Source organism: Ornithorhynchus anatinus, chromosome 3 (genome assembly GCF_004115215.2).
Source record: "Ornithorhynchus anatinus isolate Pmale09 chromosome 3, mOrnAna1.pri.v4, whole genome shotgun sequence".
NCBI classification, from domain to species: domain Eukaryota; kingdom Metazoa; phylum Chordata; class Mammalia; order Monotremata; family Ornithorhynchidae; genus Ornithorhynchus; species Ornithorhynchus anatinus.
This window is the reverse complement of record NC_041730.1, coordinates 85,643,156-85,659,121: the sequence shown is the minus strand read 5'-3', so window position 1 is coordinate 85,659,121 and position 15,966 is coordinate 85,643,156. Positions and strand designations below refer to the sequence as shown.

At 50.5% G+C, this 15,966-nt stretch overlaps 1 protein-coding gene across 1 annotated transcript in view; it reads left to right on the top strand.

The window, feature by feature from the left end:
• CDH23 (cadherin related 23) overlaps positions 1-15,966 on the top strand; it is a 382,425-nt gene that overhangs the window by 197,630 nt on the left and 168,829 nt on the right. Inside the window, exons 11-12 of the mRNA XM_039911511.1 lie at positions 4,866-5,015; positions 6,886-7,044. Coding sequence (XP_039767445.1) covers positions 4,866-5,015; positions 6,886-7,044 — 309 coding nt within the window. The remainder of the gene's footprint in view (positions 1-4,865; positions 5,016-6,885; positions 7,045-15,966) is intronic.

The following is a 15,966-nucleotide window of genomic DNA, read 5'->3' as shown; positions in this document are numbered from 1 at the left end:
CTGCCCAAACACCCTTGCTTTTGGACTGGCCTCCAGTTTAGGTTGAGCAGCAACTGTCAGATGAGGACTGGGTCCAGTGTCCAGAACGGGATGGAGCATGGAGAGCCATGCTCAGTCCAAGTGTCCCGGTCCCTGGGAGCTGTGGGATGGAGAGGGCCATAGTGCCGGCTAGCCTGGGAAAGGTGGGCACAGCCGGGATTGGGTAACGATATTATTTGGAAAGTGCAACTATATGCCAAGCACTATTCTAAGTGCTGGGGTAGATACAAGATTATCAGGTTGGACGCAGTCTCTGTCCCACATGGGGCTCACAGAATTAATCCCCACTGAACTAACTAGAGCACAGAGGAGTAAAGTGACTTGCCTGAGGTCGCACAGCAGACAAGTGGAGGGGTCAGGATTAGAACCCAGGTCCTTCTGGCTCCCAGGACTGTGCTTTATCCACTATGCAGAACTGGACAGGGCAGCAGGACAGAAGTATCCACCAGTCCCAGCCACCGTTTCCTCTGTGCATTCGGGAAAGTGCAGGTTGTGGGCTCAAATCAGCTGCCTGGTCCAGCAGGGAACTGAGATTCCTCCAAGGCTGCCTGGGCCAGTTCTGCCCGCCACGATCAGGGAGGGAGCCCAGGGTTGGGGGGTGTGCAGGAAGAGGAGGGGGACCTCACTCTCGGCCACCGGGGGTCTGGATCTGGGCAGGGATTGAACCGAGGGCAGGCAGGCCCTCGTGGCAGAGGGGGAATGGTGAGTAGACCCTGTGAGAGTCTGAGATCCGGCCTCTTCAGATGCTCAGGCACAGGAGACCAAGTCGGTGTCAGGACCATGGGGCGGGGAGAAGGGTGAGTGGTGGAGGGGGGCCCGTTTCATTTGAGTTGATTGTATATAAATAAATAAATAAATGAAGACAAAGCTGGCAGAGGAGCAACGGGTCTTCCCGCGGGCCCAGTGCAGACTGCCTGGCCCCAAGCCTCCCATGGTGAGGTAGAGATGCTCGAGTGCTGGTAATTAGGGATGGCAGATATCAACAGCCCCATCCGCTCTCCTGGCTGGATGGAAATTTAATCCACCCGGCTCTTTTCCACACATGCTGGGGCTCCTTTTGAAGTTCTTCTTTATCTCCCTTCTTGACAAAATAGCCCCTCGTCAGATCCAGGGGCCAGCCCAGTGCCTCCCCGCCACGCACACGGCAAGCACCAACGGCCCCCCAAATAGGGCTCCAAATTGGGATGGGGCCCCTAAGACCTACCCTCTAAGCACCATGGCTTAGTGGATAAAGTACAGGCCTGGGAGTCAGAAGGTCAGGGATTCTAATCCCAGCTCTGCCACATGTCTGCTGTGTGACCTCGGGCAAGTCACTTCACTTCTCTGGGCCTGTTACCTCATCCGTAAAATGGGGATTAAGAGTGTGAGCCGTATGTGGGACAGGGACTGAGTCCAACTTGACTAACTTGTATCTACCCCACCGCTTAGGACAGTACTTGGGCTTAAGCAGGTTTGGAGGCTGGAAATTGGGGGGGGGGGGGCAAAAAGGGTGAAAGGAGTGGGGTTACAGCCGTCATTCCAGGCTGAACTGTAGGGTGAAAGGGTACTCACTGGCGGAAGAGGTTATTCTGGGGGATTCTGAGGTTGTTTGCTTTCATCTGTTCCCAAGCATCTAGTGCAATGTTCTGCACCCAATCCAGGGCACTGTTCAGAAAAGGGCTCCACACACACTAGGCACTCAGTTCAGGCCTTTGCAGAGTCAGAGTTAAGGACAGGGCCTTGCATACACTAGGCACTCAAGTTCAGGATTCTGCACATTGTCAGGGTTAAGACAGTGGTCTTCTGCACACACTGAGCACTCAGTTCAGGGCTCTGTACATTCACCCTGGTGATGTTGGGTTGCCCTCTGCACCTGCTCCTTTCTTCCTGTGATGTTAATGAAGAAGACTGGAGCAGGTTAATTCAGAAACTCTGTCTCCTCTCTGTCTCCTTCCATGATTTTCACTGGCTCCCTCTTGGTTTTCCTTCAATTGTTTGCTCTCTGTCTCTCTCTCATCATCATCATCACCATCATCATAACAATAATGATTGCATTTGTTAAGTGCTTACTATGTGCAAAGTACTGTTCTAAGCGCTGGGGGTGCAGGAGGAGACAAGGTGATCAGGTTGTCCCACGTGGAGCTCACAGTCTTATTCCTCATTTTCCAGACGAGGTAACTGAGGCACAGAGAATTTAAGTGACTTGCCCAGAGTCACACAGCTGGCAAACGACTGAGTTGGGATTAGAAACCATGACCTCTGACTCCCAAGCCCAGGCTCTTTCCACTGAGCTGCACTGCTTCTCTAATCACTATCATCAACAATATCATGATAAGCACTTACTATGTGCCAAGCACTGTCCAAAACACTGTCCATAAATCCATTATGTGCCCAACAGATTCAGTCTGTTCCACATGGGGCTCACTGGATCTCAGTCTCTCTTTCTATCCCCTCCCTATCCCTGAAAGAAAAAACTGGAACAGACAGCTCATGGGAAAATTAGGAAAGGGGGGATGGAAGGTGGAAAGGGATCTGGGTCTCTCGGTCTCTTTTTCTCTCCCCTCCCTGCCCCTGAAAGACAAGACAGGAACATACAGCTCATGGGAAATTCAGAGAGGGAGGGAAGGTGGAAGGTGAGAAGGGGTTTCAGTCAGGAAGTTGGCTTTGAACCATCCTGTCCAAAGACAGGCCACTGGGTGTTCAGGAAGTCTTTGGGTGATCGAGCTCTCTGCTTCTCTCCTCCCTGCTTGCAGGCTGGCTGGCAGCATCCTGCTGAGCTGGGGAGACCCCACAGCAGGCCCGGTAGGCTTCCCTTCCACAAGGGAAGGTTAGTTTGTGGGGAGAGAAGTTGGGCGACTGTCTGCTGGGACACCGGATGGGAGTTGTCATGCTCAGATGCCTTTAGCTATTAGTGTCCCTTCGGGCATTTAATTGATCCCCTCCTTCTCCAGGAGAGAGCCCGCCACCTGGGAAAATTGAAAATAGCTCCAGTGGATTTCCAGTGTTTTGCCATCACGGGCTGGCCTGGGTCACAGCACAGGAAGGGGTCGGGGAGTCTGACCATGAAGTATCTCAATCTCTCCCCACCCCAGTGCCAGGAAGAGGCTCCCCGGAAAGCATAGGAAGCAATGTTCAAGAATCCTGAGCTGGGCATGGGCCACGGAGGTCAGATGCTACTCTTTCTGCCATTCCACCCATGGCAGAGCTCTCTCTGAGAGATGGAGGGAGCAGGCCTGGCAGGGCTTGCTATGAAGGCAGTGCCAAAGCAGGTGCCAGATGGTAGGGGTGCAACTGCCCTGGGTGGAGTCCTGGTCTGAGCCCCATCAGTGACCTCAGTTACCCCATTGGCCAAGGGGGAGACCAGCAGACAAAGTCCACTGCTTGATGAATATTTCATGACAGGTGCTGGATTATACATTTGGATCCTTGATCTGTGCAAGCCGATGAACAGAGCTGTGTGCCGGCCCACCGAGCTCAGAGATGACACTGCCAGGCTTCCCACCCAACCCAGCATTTAATGCTGGCACTGGGAATAGTGGAGAAGGCCAGCTGAGCTACATCCACAGCCTTCCTTCTCTCACCTCTGGTGCTATAACGCCCAAGGTCTAGCCCAAGTCAGGCAGTACCAGGGTTCTCTTGTGGCCATAGATAAAAGTTATTCATTCATTCATTCGATCGTATTTATTGAGTCTTTATTGTATACTTTACTAACTCTCTTCCCCTCTTCAAAGCCCTACTGAGAGCTCACCTCCTCCATGAGGCCTTCCCAGACTGAGCTTCCCCTTTTCCCTCTGCTCCCCCTCCACCCTCTGCCCCCTCCTCCTTCCCCATTCACCTCCCCTCAGCTAAGCCCCCTTTCCCTCTGCTCCTCCGCCTCTCCCTCCCCGCTCCCCTCAGCACTGTGCTCATTTGTATATGTTTTTATTACCCTATTTATTTTGTTAATGAGATGTACATCCCCTTGATTCTATTTATCGTGATTATATTGTCTTGTTTTTGTCCATCTGTCTCCCCCAATTAGAGTGTAAGCCCGTCATTGGGCAGGGATTATCTCTGTTGCCAAATTGAATATTCCAAGTGCTTAGTACAGTGCTCTGTACATCGTAAGTGCTCAATAAATACTATTGAATGAATGAATGAATGAATGTATACAAAGTCCTTACTGTATACTGTATTAAGGTCTTGGGAGAGTACAGCATAACAATAAATAGACATATTCCCTGCCCACGGTGAGCTCACAGTCTAGATGGGGAGATGTCCAGACAATCTCTGTTTTCCTGTCTGGATGTGATCTACTCATCAGACCTCTTCTCCCAATTCAAGGCTGAGAGATGGCTACAGACTAATCTATAAAAGGAATTTGGATTTTTTTCCAGATCCCTGCCTGGTTCCTCGCTCTTTTTTTTCAGGTATTTGTTGAGCACGTACTATGTGCCAGGTAAATGCTTGGGTAGATACAAGACAATCAGGTCGGATGCAGTTCTGTCTGACATAGGACTCAGAGATGAGGTACCTGAGGCAAAGAGAAATTAAATGACTTGCCTAAGGTCACAAAGCAGACATTAGCAGAGCTGGGATTAGAACCCAGGTCCTCTGACTTCCAATCGCATGCTCTTTCCACTAGTTGAAGCTCTTCTTCTTGTGGCTATTCTCTCTCCTTATAGGCTGCCCTTCCCATGATCGGAGTATCCCCCAGATGCCACTCCCCCACCCCTCACCCCCAAACCCACCTTTCCCCCCTCATCAACTTTTCCAGTCCAGCTGCTGCATCCCTCATCTGGTCTCCTCCTCCGAGCCTCAGCATGGCCCCTAACAGGGTTGTGGAATTTTGGTGTCTGTCCCTGCAGGGTCTGAACAGCATGTTCGAGGTCTACCTGGTGGGCAACAATTCCAGCCACTTCATCATCTCCCCCACCTCCATCCAGGGAAAGGCCGACATCCGGGTGCGCGTGGCTGTGCCGCTGGACTACGAAACCATCTCCCGCTATGACTTTTCTGTGAGGATCCCCACCTCCCCCCCTGCCCTAACCTTCCTCCCCAGTTTCCTCTTGACCTGGACTGAATGGAGACCCTTACACTCTGGGAGTGGGTTCGGGTCCCTAGGGAGTGGGGAGCAGTGGTCCCGGCTGTCTCAATGGGCTGGGAAGGATGAGCTTGCCAGAGCAGGACAGACCCAGGGATTCCAGCCCCAGGCACTGGTGAAGAAGGGGTCTGCTGGCAGTTCTGGAAGTATACTGGGAGAATGGGCCAAGCTGCAGCAAAGCTGAAGGCAGAGTCTTGGGCAGTGCCATGGGCAGAGTAGCAGGTAGACCAGTGGGCAGATCTGCAGCCAGATCCCGGCCAGGGGAGCACGTGAGACCTGCGGGGCAGAGTGTTAGAGATGGTCAGCAAGGTCATTCAGGGAGGACAGAGCAGCCACCGCTGGACTGTGGGTAACAGCCCAGTTCCCCATTTCTTGAGCCCCCAGTCTCAAATCCCACGAGCCGTCACCTCAAAATGTGCAAAGAAAATGAAATTGCAATTTTCCTCTCCCCCTTCCAAAATAAAGTCTGTTTAGGGGATCTTTGGATCAAGCACATATCCCCCCATAATCCCTTCCCCTCTCCTTCCACTTTACCTACCTCAGGGACTCCGAAAGTTTTTCAAAGTATAAAGCCTGGGTTTAAATGCACCTGTCAGGCAAGTAACCTGGTCAGACCCAGTGTCTGCCAGGCTGTCATCTCACTGTCCCACTCCAGCATGAGTCCTGTCCAGAACCACAATCCTACTTGCTCAGCAGCCCCACACTGCTGCTCTGAAACACAGCCTGGCAGAACCGGAGGTCCAGCGGTGGCTGCTCGAGGAACATAGAGGAACAGCCAGGGCCGCCGTACAGAGCAGGGCTCAGTAGGCCAAGCAGGAGAGGGCATCGTGCATGGATGCTCCCAGACGGCCTTGCAGTTTAGATTAACGAATCCACCCAACTGCTGAAAGTGGTGCTGGCCTACTCCTGGCCCAGACTGGAAGAATGAAATTAGTCCAAGGGTCCCCCTGTCACTCTCACCCATGTTTTCAGCAGCATCTGTCCCCCCTAACTGGGGCCACTGCTAGGCTACTGAAGCAGTGAGTCCTGGTAACAGTGAAGTAAGCCTGGGCCTTTTTTCAGTCTCAGTTGGCCCCAACATCGTGGTATTCAGTGGCTCCAACTCAGTGCAGTAAGTCCCCCCTCATTCGCCCGCCACCGTTCCACCCTGCATTCTGGCTCCCCCAAGGAGATCTCAACTAATAATAATAATAATTGTCCCATTTGTTAAGGGCTTAGTACATGCCAGGCACTGTAATAAATGCTGGGGTGGATACAAGTAAATAGTCTTGAACCCAGTCCCTGTCCCACATGGGGCTAACAGTCTCAATCCCCATTTTACAGTAGAGATAACTGAGGCATAGAGAAGTTAAGTGACATGCCCAGGGTCACACAGCAGACAAATGGCAAAGCTGAGATTAGAACCCAGGTCTTTCTGACTCCCAGGGCTATACTCTATCCAATAAGCCATGCTGCTTCTCGGCTACGTTGGCAGTGAGGGTACAGTTGGACCCATGGAGTTCTGGGGAAGAAACACCTCAGTCCTCCTTTGCTAAGTGACAAAGCTTTGGAGATGGGCAGAGGTTGGCTGGATGAGGTCGGTCAGGGAGCAGGCTCAGGGACTGATGGGGGAAGAGGAAGAGAAAGTGCCCCAAGGAAAGAGGGGAGAGTGGGGTGGGGCAGGAGTGTGAGGAAGGCCCAGACCCCTCTCCAAAGGGAATGGTGAGTCACGGGAAAGTTTTCTCATCCTGCTTCTGGGAGTCCCGATTCCCAACCCTGCCTTCTGACCTTCCCTCCCGGCTCAGCTTTTTGCCAACGAGAGTGTGCCTGACCATGTGGGCTTTGCCCGGGTCAAGATCACCCTCATCAACGAGAATGATAACCGTCCCATCTTCAGCCAGCCGCTCTACAATGTCAGCCTCTTTGAGAACGTCACCGTGGGAACCACAGTCCTGAGGGTCCTGGTAAGTCAGCATGCCACCCCAGCCCCCGCATCCCCTCTTCCACTGCCCCACTGTGGGACTTCTGGACCTTATAATACCGCCGAGACCTTCGCATATATGGTTCCAATCAATCAGCCAATTGATCGATGAATAGTATCAATCCTCTAAGCTATAAGCTCATCCTCTAGACTGTAAGTTCATTATGGGCAGGGAGCATCTCTATCAACTCTGTTATGTTGCATTTTCCCAAGCATTTAGCATAGTGCTCTGCACACGGTAAGTGCTCAATAAATATGATTGATTGATATTGATTGACCACCCTACCGTGATCAGAGCATACAATAATGCTGCTAGCTCTCACCTGGCCAAGCCCAGGGGAATTAAATCAGTTTGCCTAGACTTCCCAACTGCTCCTGCCCCACCCCCATCACTCTCGCCCCTGTGTTAAGGTAGTGCCCATCCCTCTCAACAGGAGCCACTGCTGAAGGGATGAATCCAGGGTGGCAGTGAAGTGCTTGGAAGAGTTTAGTAGAGTAACAAGTCATAATCCTTGCCTTCAAGGGGAGACAGATGTGAAAATAAATTCGAGGTAGAAGGCAGCAACAGAGTATAAAGATCTGAACATAAATGCTATGAACGAGGACCAGAAAGGTGAATACCCAATTGCATAGGTGCCTCAAAAATGCTGAGGTATAAATATGAAGAAGCAGAAGTTGGGGGAAATAGGGTAGAAATATAATGGATTAATCAGGAAGGCCTTCTGGAGATGTGCACTCAGAAGGGCTTCGAGGATGAGATGAGTAGTACATTGGCCGGGTGTGAATGGGGTGTGAGTAAGGGGTTAACTGAGAGAGAGAAATGAGAATGAGGCAAAGCGAGAAGGTATGAGAGGAGAAAAGTGTGCAGGCTGGGGTGTAGTGGGAGAGGAGAAGGGAGAGGCAGGAGGGAAAGAGCTGATAGAGTACCTTAAAGTCAATGGTGAGGAGTTTCTGTTGAATGCAGAGGTGGATGAGCAACCACAGGAATTTCTTGAGGAGGGGAGAAACATGGCCTGAATGATTTTGTAGAAAAATGATCCAGGCAGCAGAGTGAAATATGGTGGGAGACACAGGAGGCAAGGAGGTCAGTAAGGAGGTCAATGTCCTAGTCGAGGTGGGTTACAAGCAGTGCTTGGATCAATGTGACGGCAGTTTGGATGGAGATGGGGCAGATTCTGGATATGATGTGAAGAAAGAATCAAAAGGATTTGCTGACAGGTTGAATATGTGGGCTGCCAGGGAGAGCTGAGTCTAGGGTAATGCCAAGGTTGTGGTATGGTGGGTTGTGGACTGTGAAACTTCTAGACTGTGAGCCCATTGTTGGGTAGAGATTGTCTCTATTTGTTGCCGAGTTGTACTTTTCAAGCACTTAGGACAGTGCTCTGCACATAGTAAGCGCTCAATAAATATGAATGAATGAATGAATGAATGAATGAATGGGGAGGATGGTGATGATGACAACAGTGTCGGCAAGGATGATGGCCAAGGATGGCAGCCCCAGCCCAGGCTCCCATGGTAAGGTGGACCATGCTGCGTTCAAGGGTCAGGGGTCACCCAGGAGGGTTCCCGGAGAGATCAGGGTTCCCTGAGAAGTCTGTACATCGGCACCAAAAATTGTGTCTTTCCTATCCAGGTTCAGTATTTTGAGCCCAGCTCCTTGGTGCTGGCCCTCGTGCCATGCCCATTCAAGGGCACAGGCACCCCCTCCCCCCTATTTAGGGCTGAGGAAGGAAAACACTGCCAGATTGCTGCCAGCCCCCAACTCGAGCCCATGCTACAAACTGTGTTTACTCTCTAGACAGATGGTGGGAAATGGTATTGAGCCCCCAAGCGCTTCCCATCTGACAGTTATTAATATTTCAAGCAGATGTTTCTCTCGTCCACCCGTCAGCCTCAAAACCACGAGGCTGTGGCAGCCACCAGTCCCTGGGTCCCCCATCTTCCTTCTGGGGCTGGAAGTCAATCAGCAGCTGCCCAGGCCACCCGGATGCCAATTGAGCCTGCCCTGCCTCCACCCCAGTTCCTTTTCTTACAAAGGAAAGAAAAGACAGGCAGCCCCTTGGGAGCTCTTCAGGTACTGATCATCTGGGCCTGTTGCCTCTTCTCAGGTCCCTAGCTCTCAGGAGGAGTCTCTTGGAGCCTTTCAAGTTGGGCAACCCCTTTCCAACCCACCCTTGAAAGTCCACTTACTCCCAGAGCTTCAGTTTCAGGAGAAAAAGCCTTTCCCCCATTTTTTCCTTTCTCCCTCCCCTTTCCCTGGATCCTTTCCCTACAGTTTCCAAGGATTTACCCCTAACTCTCTGATTTCCCAAGGTCGAGGTAGGGAAGCTTCCAGAGGTTATTAGAGGGGTGAGAGAAAGAGGAGCGGAGTCTATGGATCTGTAGGAGAGGATGTATAGGTCACCAAAGCTTGGATCCTCTAAAGTCCCTGGACATGACACAGGGACACTGCTGTACAAAGAGCAAAAATTGAAATGGGCTATGGCCCATTCAATCTATCAATCCGTGGTATCTCTTCAATGCTTACTGTGTGCAGAGCCCCGTGCTAAGCGCTTGGGAGAGTACACTACAATATAGCTGGTAGACACAGTTCCTGCCCACGAGGAACGTATGGTCTATAGGGGAAGACAGACATTAAAATAAATTACCCTCATTGGAAGCTGGAGAATTGAGGGAGGAGTTGGAGAGACACATTTCCCCTCTAGATTTTAGCCTCTCTGTGGGGAAATGGAAACTTTGACTTGACATTGACCTTTCTGCTGGAACAGAGGTGAAAAGGTCAGAGGCTCCAGACAGTAGAGGGACGATAAGAGTTTTTGTTCTCCTGTCTTGAAGCTGTATGGGACTGATTGGATGCCAGGCACTGGGGGTAGAAGGGCAGAGGATTTGGGGATAGTCCAATGGAAGACCTAGAGATTCAAGGTATTGATGTTGCCTGGATTTAGTTTAAAACCAGTCTCCTTGTCCTGTTCTCCCTCCTTCCTTTCCTACCCCTCTCCTAACCCCACCAGTGCCTGCTGCTGAAAATGAGGAGCCCTTAGAGAAGCAGGTCAGTTTGCAAGGAGGATGGTGGCTGGTTGGGATCCCCAGCACCTTCGGACTCCATGGCGGTTTGAGGGAGACCAAGGCGGTGGGAGGAACTTGGAGTGCCCACTCTAAGTCACAGACATTCTGGGGAGATCTGGACCAGGATGGCTATAGTGGGGAGCTCCTTGCCTGAGGCTGGGGTGGGCTGAGGCCTTCACGAGTTTCAAGTGAGTTTGGGGTGGGTTCTTGAAGGCCTTGATCCAGTCCAGGGACTCTGGAAACCTCTATGCAGCCAGCCCTTAATAGTCTGGGGGCCCTGGACTCTTCCAACTGCTAGCCAAAATTTCCAACAGCCCAAAATCCCAGTTCTGCCACCTGTCTGCTGTGTGATCATGGGCAAGTCACTTAACATTTCTGTGCCTCAGTTCCCTCATCTTTAAAATGAGATTAAGCCTGTGAGCCCCCACATGGGACATGGACTGTGTCCACTCTGATTAGCTTGTATCCACTCTAGCACTTAGTAAGGTTCCAGGCACATAGTAAGTGCTTAACAAATATGAAAAAAAACACCTCAATTGTGATATTTGCTCAGCACTAACTACATGCCAAGCACTGTACTTAGCCCTGGGATAGATACAAGATAATCAGCAGTGTGGCTCACTGGAAAGAGCCTGGGCTTCGGAGTCAAAGGTCATGGGTTCGACTCCCGGCTCTGTCACTTGTCAGCTGTGTGACTGTGGGCAAGTCACTTAACTTCTCTGTGCCTCAGTTACCTCATCTGTAAAATGGGGATTAACTGTGAGCCTCACGTGGGACAACCTGATTACCTTGTATCTACCCCAGCGCTTAGAACAGTGCTCTGCACTTAGTAAGCGCTTAACAAATACCAACATTATTATTACAGTCTAAGTGGGAGGGAGCACAGATATTGAATCTCCATTTTGCAGATAAGGTAAATGAGGTACAGAGAAGTTAAGTAACTTCCCCAAGGTCACACAGCAGGTAAGTGGTGGAGCTGGAATTAGAACTCAGGTGCCCTGACTCCTCAACTCATGCCCTTTCTGCTAGGCCACTGCTTCTCGATCTGGCTGGGAGACTCCCAAGGGCTGGCCCAGCAATAGGGAGGGAACCCTCCTTTAGAAATGTCAGCAAAATCCCCATCCTGTTTCCTCTGCCTACAGAGAAAGGCAGCGCCTACTCAACCTTCCAAATTCAACCCTACAGGACTGCCTTCTTAAAGAGAGAATGAGGAAGCAAGATAGAGGGAGAGAGGGGGAGAGAGAGAGAGATGCATGTGTATTTGTGTGCATGCGTACATTTGTACATGTTGTTTGAGGGTTTCCCTGCTCTGCCCCAGAATTTCTTGTCTTATTGTGGGGAGGGTTTAGGAGCAGACCCCCTACCAGGACCTCTGAGTGGGTGCTCAGGAGTCTGCCAATATGGATGCCTGCCATAGCCACAGGGTTTGAACCCAGCCCTGGTGGGGAGGGACCTAGCACCCAGCATTGCCCCTCAGAGGGTGGGTGCCCTAAGAGTAGAGCACTTCCCCATCCTACCTTGATTTCTCATTTGAAACAGTGGAGGCAACCTATTATGGTGCTTGGAGATCCTCAAGTGGAAGAGACTGGAAATCTGAAGTGGGGGGCAGAAGGGCAAAGGATTTGGGGATAGCCCAACAGAACACCTAAGGATTTAAAGTATTGATGTTGCCTGGGTTTAGTTTAAAGCCAAACCCTGTCCTCCCTCCTTCCTTTCCTCCTTCTCTCCCTCCCTCCCTCCTCCCCGCTTACTGCCATCTCTTCCTGGGTTGGATGCTGTTTCCCCGAAGTGAGCTGTGCCCTTTCCCCAGAGTCCCCAGCATCCCTGCCACCTCTGTCACCATCCTCACATTTCCTGGCGGTTCTGTGACTCCAAGGCTGCAGACCTCTCCGCCTGGGCTCCCCCCTCCCTCCTACAGGTCAACCCCCCCACCTACCCTCTCCCTCTCCAGGAAGGAGAAAGGGAAGTGAAGGAGCCAGGAGCTCATCTTAGCCCATCGGAGCGGCAGAGGGAATGGGTGATTTAGGGCACTGGCCAGCCTCTCTGTCTCCCTTGCCGCTGGAGGGGATGAAGTTATAGCCGCTGGCTCATGGAGTGTGAAATTCCTTCTCCCTGACCTTTTCCGTGATGTTATTAGAAGGTTTCATGGCCAGTTGTTTCAGAAAAAAAAATATATTAAAAAAAGAAAACATTTCACTATCTACCAGGAGGCGGGGCTGAGGGTCTTTGGCACTATCCTGAGCCCTGCCAAGACTGGACCCTCCCACCCCATGGCTTTTCCCAAATACTTGGGGGCTAGGGAGAGGTTCCCTCCTGTTACCATGGGACTGGTGTTAAGGCAGGAAAGGAGTGAGTGATCCAAGGGTGTTACGGATAGAGGCGGGATGGGAGAGGGATGGACCATGCATGGAGAGAGGGGAATGCACTGGATAACTTCAAACGACCTGAAATTTATTGATAGTAGATCCCAAACAGGGACCCAGTGGGGTGGTGAGAGGGCAGGGAAAAGCAAACACTTAAGTAAGCATAACTGTGATATTTGTTCAGCACTTAACTATTTGCCAAGCACTGTACTAAGCATTGGAATAGATATAAGATAAGCATGTTCTACATGGAGCTCATATTCTATGTAGGAGGGAGCAAGGCCTGGAGAAGCAGCATCACCTAGTCGAAAGACCACGGGCCTAGAAGTCAATCGACCTGGGTTCTAATTCTGGCTCTGACAATTTCTTGCCTTGTGACCTTAGATAAGTCACTTAACTTTTCTGTGCCTCAGAGAAGCAACGTGGTGTAGTGGATAGGGCATGGGCCCAGGAGTCAGAAGGCCATGGGGTTCCAATCCCAGCTGTGCCACTTGTGTGCTGCATGACCTGGGGCAAGTCACTTCTCTGTGCCTCAGTTACCTCATCTGTAAAATGGGGATTGAGACTGTGAGCCCCATGTGGGACAACCTGATTACCTGAATCTATCCCAGTGCTTAGAACAGTGCTTGGCACATAGTAAGCACTTAACAAATGGCATAATAATAATAATGAATAATTTCCTTGTCTCCACCCCAGTGCTTAGTACTGTGTTTGGCACAGAGTAAATGATTAGCAAATACCATAATTATTATTACTATTATTATTATTCTCCTTTTCTCCCTCCTACTTAGACTGTAAGCCCTATGTGGTACAGGGACTGTGTCCGACCTAATTAACTTGTATCTACCCCAGCACTTAGAGCAGTGTTTGAAACATAGTAAGCGCTTAACAAATATCATAAAAAAAACCCCATCTGAGTCTTGGTCGAAAGGGAAATCTGTAGGTGAGAGAGGGAGATGGGAGACAGCTCAGTGACCACCCTCTAGTGCCATCCATCTCTGTCTCCCCCTGCCCCCACCCACGTTAGGGGAAGCCAACAGGAGCCATCACACTACCGAGTCCCCAGGGAGAATAGCTGGAAATTCTGGGTCCCAAGAGGAAGTTGGGTTGGGGCTTTGGAGGGAGGTTCTGGAGCTCACGGGCCCCGAGGCTGGAGCCAGGCACCTGAATCTGAACCCCCAAGGTTTCCCCAACTTCTCTGTTCTTGCTTTGGCACTTTCTTTCTCCTCTACCAGACTTCCTGGCTAATCCCAGCATCCCACTGAACTGATAATAAGCTAGCTTTGCCCAGGACTTCAGGAAGCATGGTGGCTGGCATTGGGCAACGAAGCAGGGAGAAGGTTTGGTCTTTGCTCATTGCTCTCTGCTGTGGGCAGATCCCCCTTGCTTTAGGCAGCAGGGTCTGAGCTTCGCCCCATGGGAACCCCTGTCCTCAACTTCCACTCCATCCACCTGGCTGTCCTGGCTTCTCTCCAGAGACAAGGGGATCGATTCTGAGGCTGACCTTGTTGCTCCTTTGCTTTCTCTCTCCCTCTCTCTCTCTCTGTATATATAGATAGAAAGATTGATATATCTCAACCTGTCTCCCCAATCTCTCTCTCCCTCTCTCCCTCTCTCTGTATAACATGAACATTCTGCATGGTCTGGAGAGCAGCAGACATCCAAACCCCATATTTAAAATGCAAATCATCTCCTCAGTCAGCTGTCAACCTCCTTACCACTCACTGCCTCCCTCTCTCTCTCTCTCTCTCTCTCTCTCTCATCTCTCTTTCTTTCTTATCTCTCTAGAAGCAGCATGACATAGTGGATAGAGCATGGTCCTGGGAGTCAGAAGGTCATGGGTTCTAATCCCATCTAATCTGCCACTTGTCTGCTGTGTGACCTTGGGCAAGTCACTTAGCTTCTCTGGGCCTCAGTTACCTCATCTGTAAAATGGGTTTGAGTTTGTGAGCCCATGTGGGACAAGAGACTGTGTCCAACCTGATTTGCTTGTAATAATAATAATGGTATTTGTTACGTGCTTACTATGTGCCAGGCACTGTACCACCCCAGTGCTTACTATAGTGTCTGACACACAGTAAGCATTTAACAAATACCATAATCATTATTAACAGCATGGCTTAGTGAAAAAAGCACAGGCTTAGGAGTCAGAGGTCATGGGTTCTAATCCCAGCTCCATCACTTGTCAGCTGTGTGACTTTGGGCAAGTTTCTTCACTTCTCTATGCCTCAGTTACCTCATCTGTAAAATAGGGATTAAGACTGTGAGCCCTACTTGGGACAACCTGATAAACTTGTATTTCCCCCATGCTTGGCACATAGTAAGTGCTTAATAAATACCATAATTATTATCATTATTATTGTTATCTCTCACTCTCTTTATCCTCATGTCTCCCTCTCCCCATCTATGTCTGTCTTTCTGTCTCTTCCCGTCTCTCTCAGCTCCTCCTGGATGCTGGGCATCCAAAGCTTGACCCAAATTCTTTCAGCTGCAGCCTCCCCTTTCCGCTCAGTTCTGGCTGAATCTATTCTTGGGCCAAGGCTTGGTCATTCTGGTCCAATCCTGGAGGCTTTGGGGCCCTGGAGGCCTCTTGCTGCTGACCTTCCAAGATGGTGTTATTTTGGACATTTCCCAAGCTGTGTTTGCCTTTCTTCCCACTCCCCCAAGCTGGTCTCTAGGAGTCTACCTAAGAACCCTATTGCCTTCTTCTGAGCAGTCCTAAGTCTCCACTGTCGACCTTCTCCAATGCCACTGCTGCCCAGCACAGTTGACTTGTAGCAGATTGCCTTCTTCTCGTTAGCCACTGGCCAAGTGAATAATGGAGTGGGGATGCCTCCCATTGACTCTATCTCCCAAAGCAGAGACAGGTAGAGTGCTAGAAACTCTCCAGATGTGATCCTGAGAGAGGAGGAGGTCATCGGATTATCTTGGAGGAATTTGCCAACTAGCCAGATGGCTGTCCATAAAACATTGTTGCCGAGTGGATAAAGCATGGCTTGGGAGTCAGAGGACCTGTGTTCTAATCCCAGGTCCTCCATGACTGTGCTGTGTGACTTTGAGCAAGTCACTTAACTTTACTTTGCCTCAGTTACCTCATATGTAAAATGAGGATTCAGACTAGCAGCCCAATGTGGGACAGGCACTGTGTCCAACTTTATTATCTTGTATCTACTCCAGTGAGTGCCTAGCTCATAATAAGCACTTCCCTCTAGAGAGTTATATCACTGTGGGCAGGAAATGTGCCTGCTAACTGTTGCAGTGTACTCCCCCAAGTGCTTAATACAATGCTCAATAAATACCATTGATTGATTAATTGATTAACAAATACCATAATAAAGTAGTTCCTTCTGGGAACCCTCAGTAAACTCTGCTGCCTGACCAGTGAGGTGGGAGAACTATGAGTAGGAACCTTTCGGAACCAGGAGTTCCGGACCCTATTCTGTTTCCTCACCAACCTTGTGTCATCTGGGGACAAG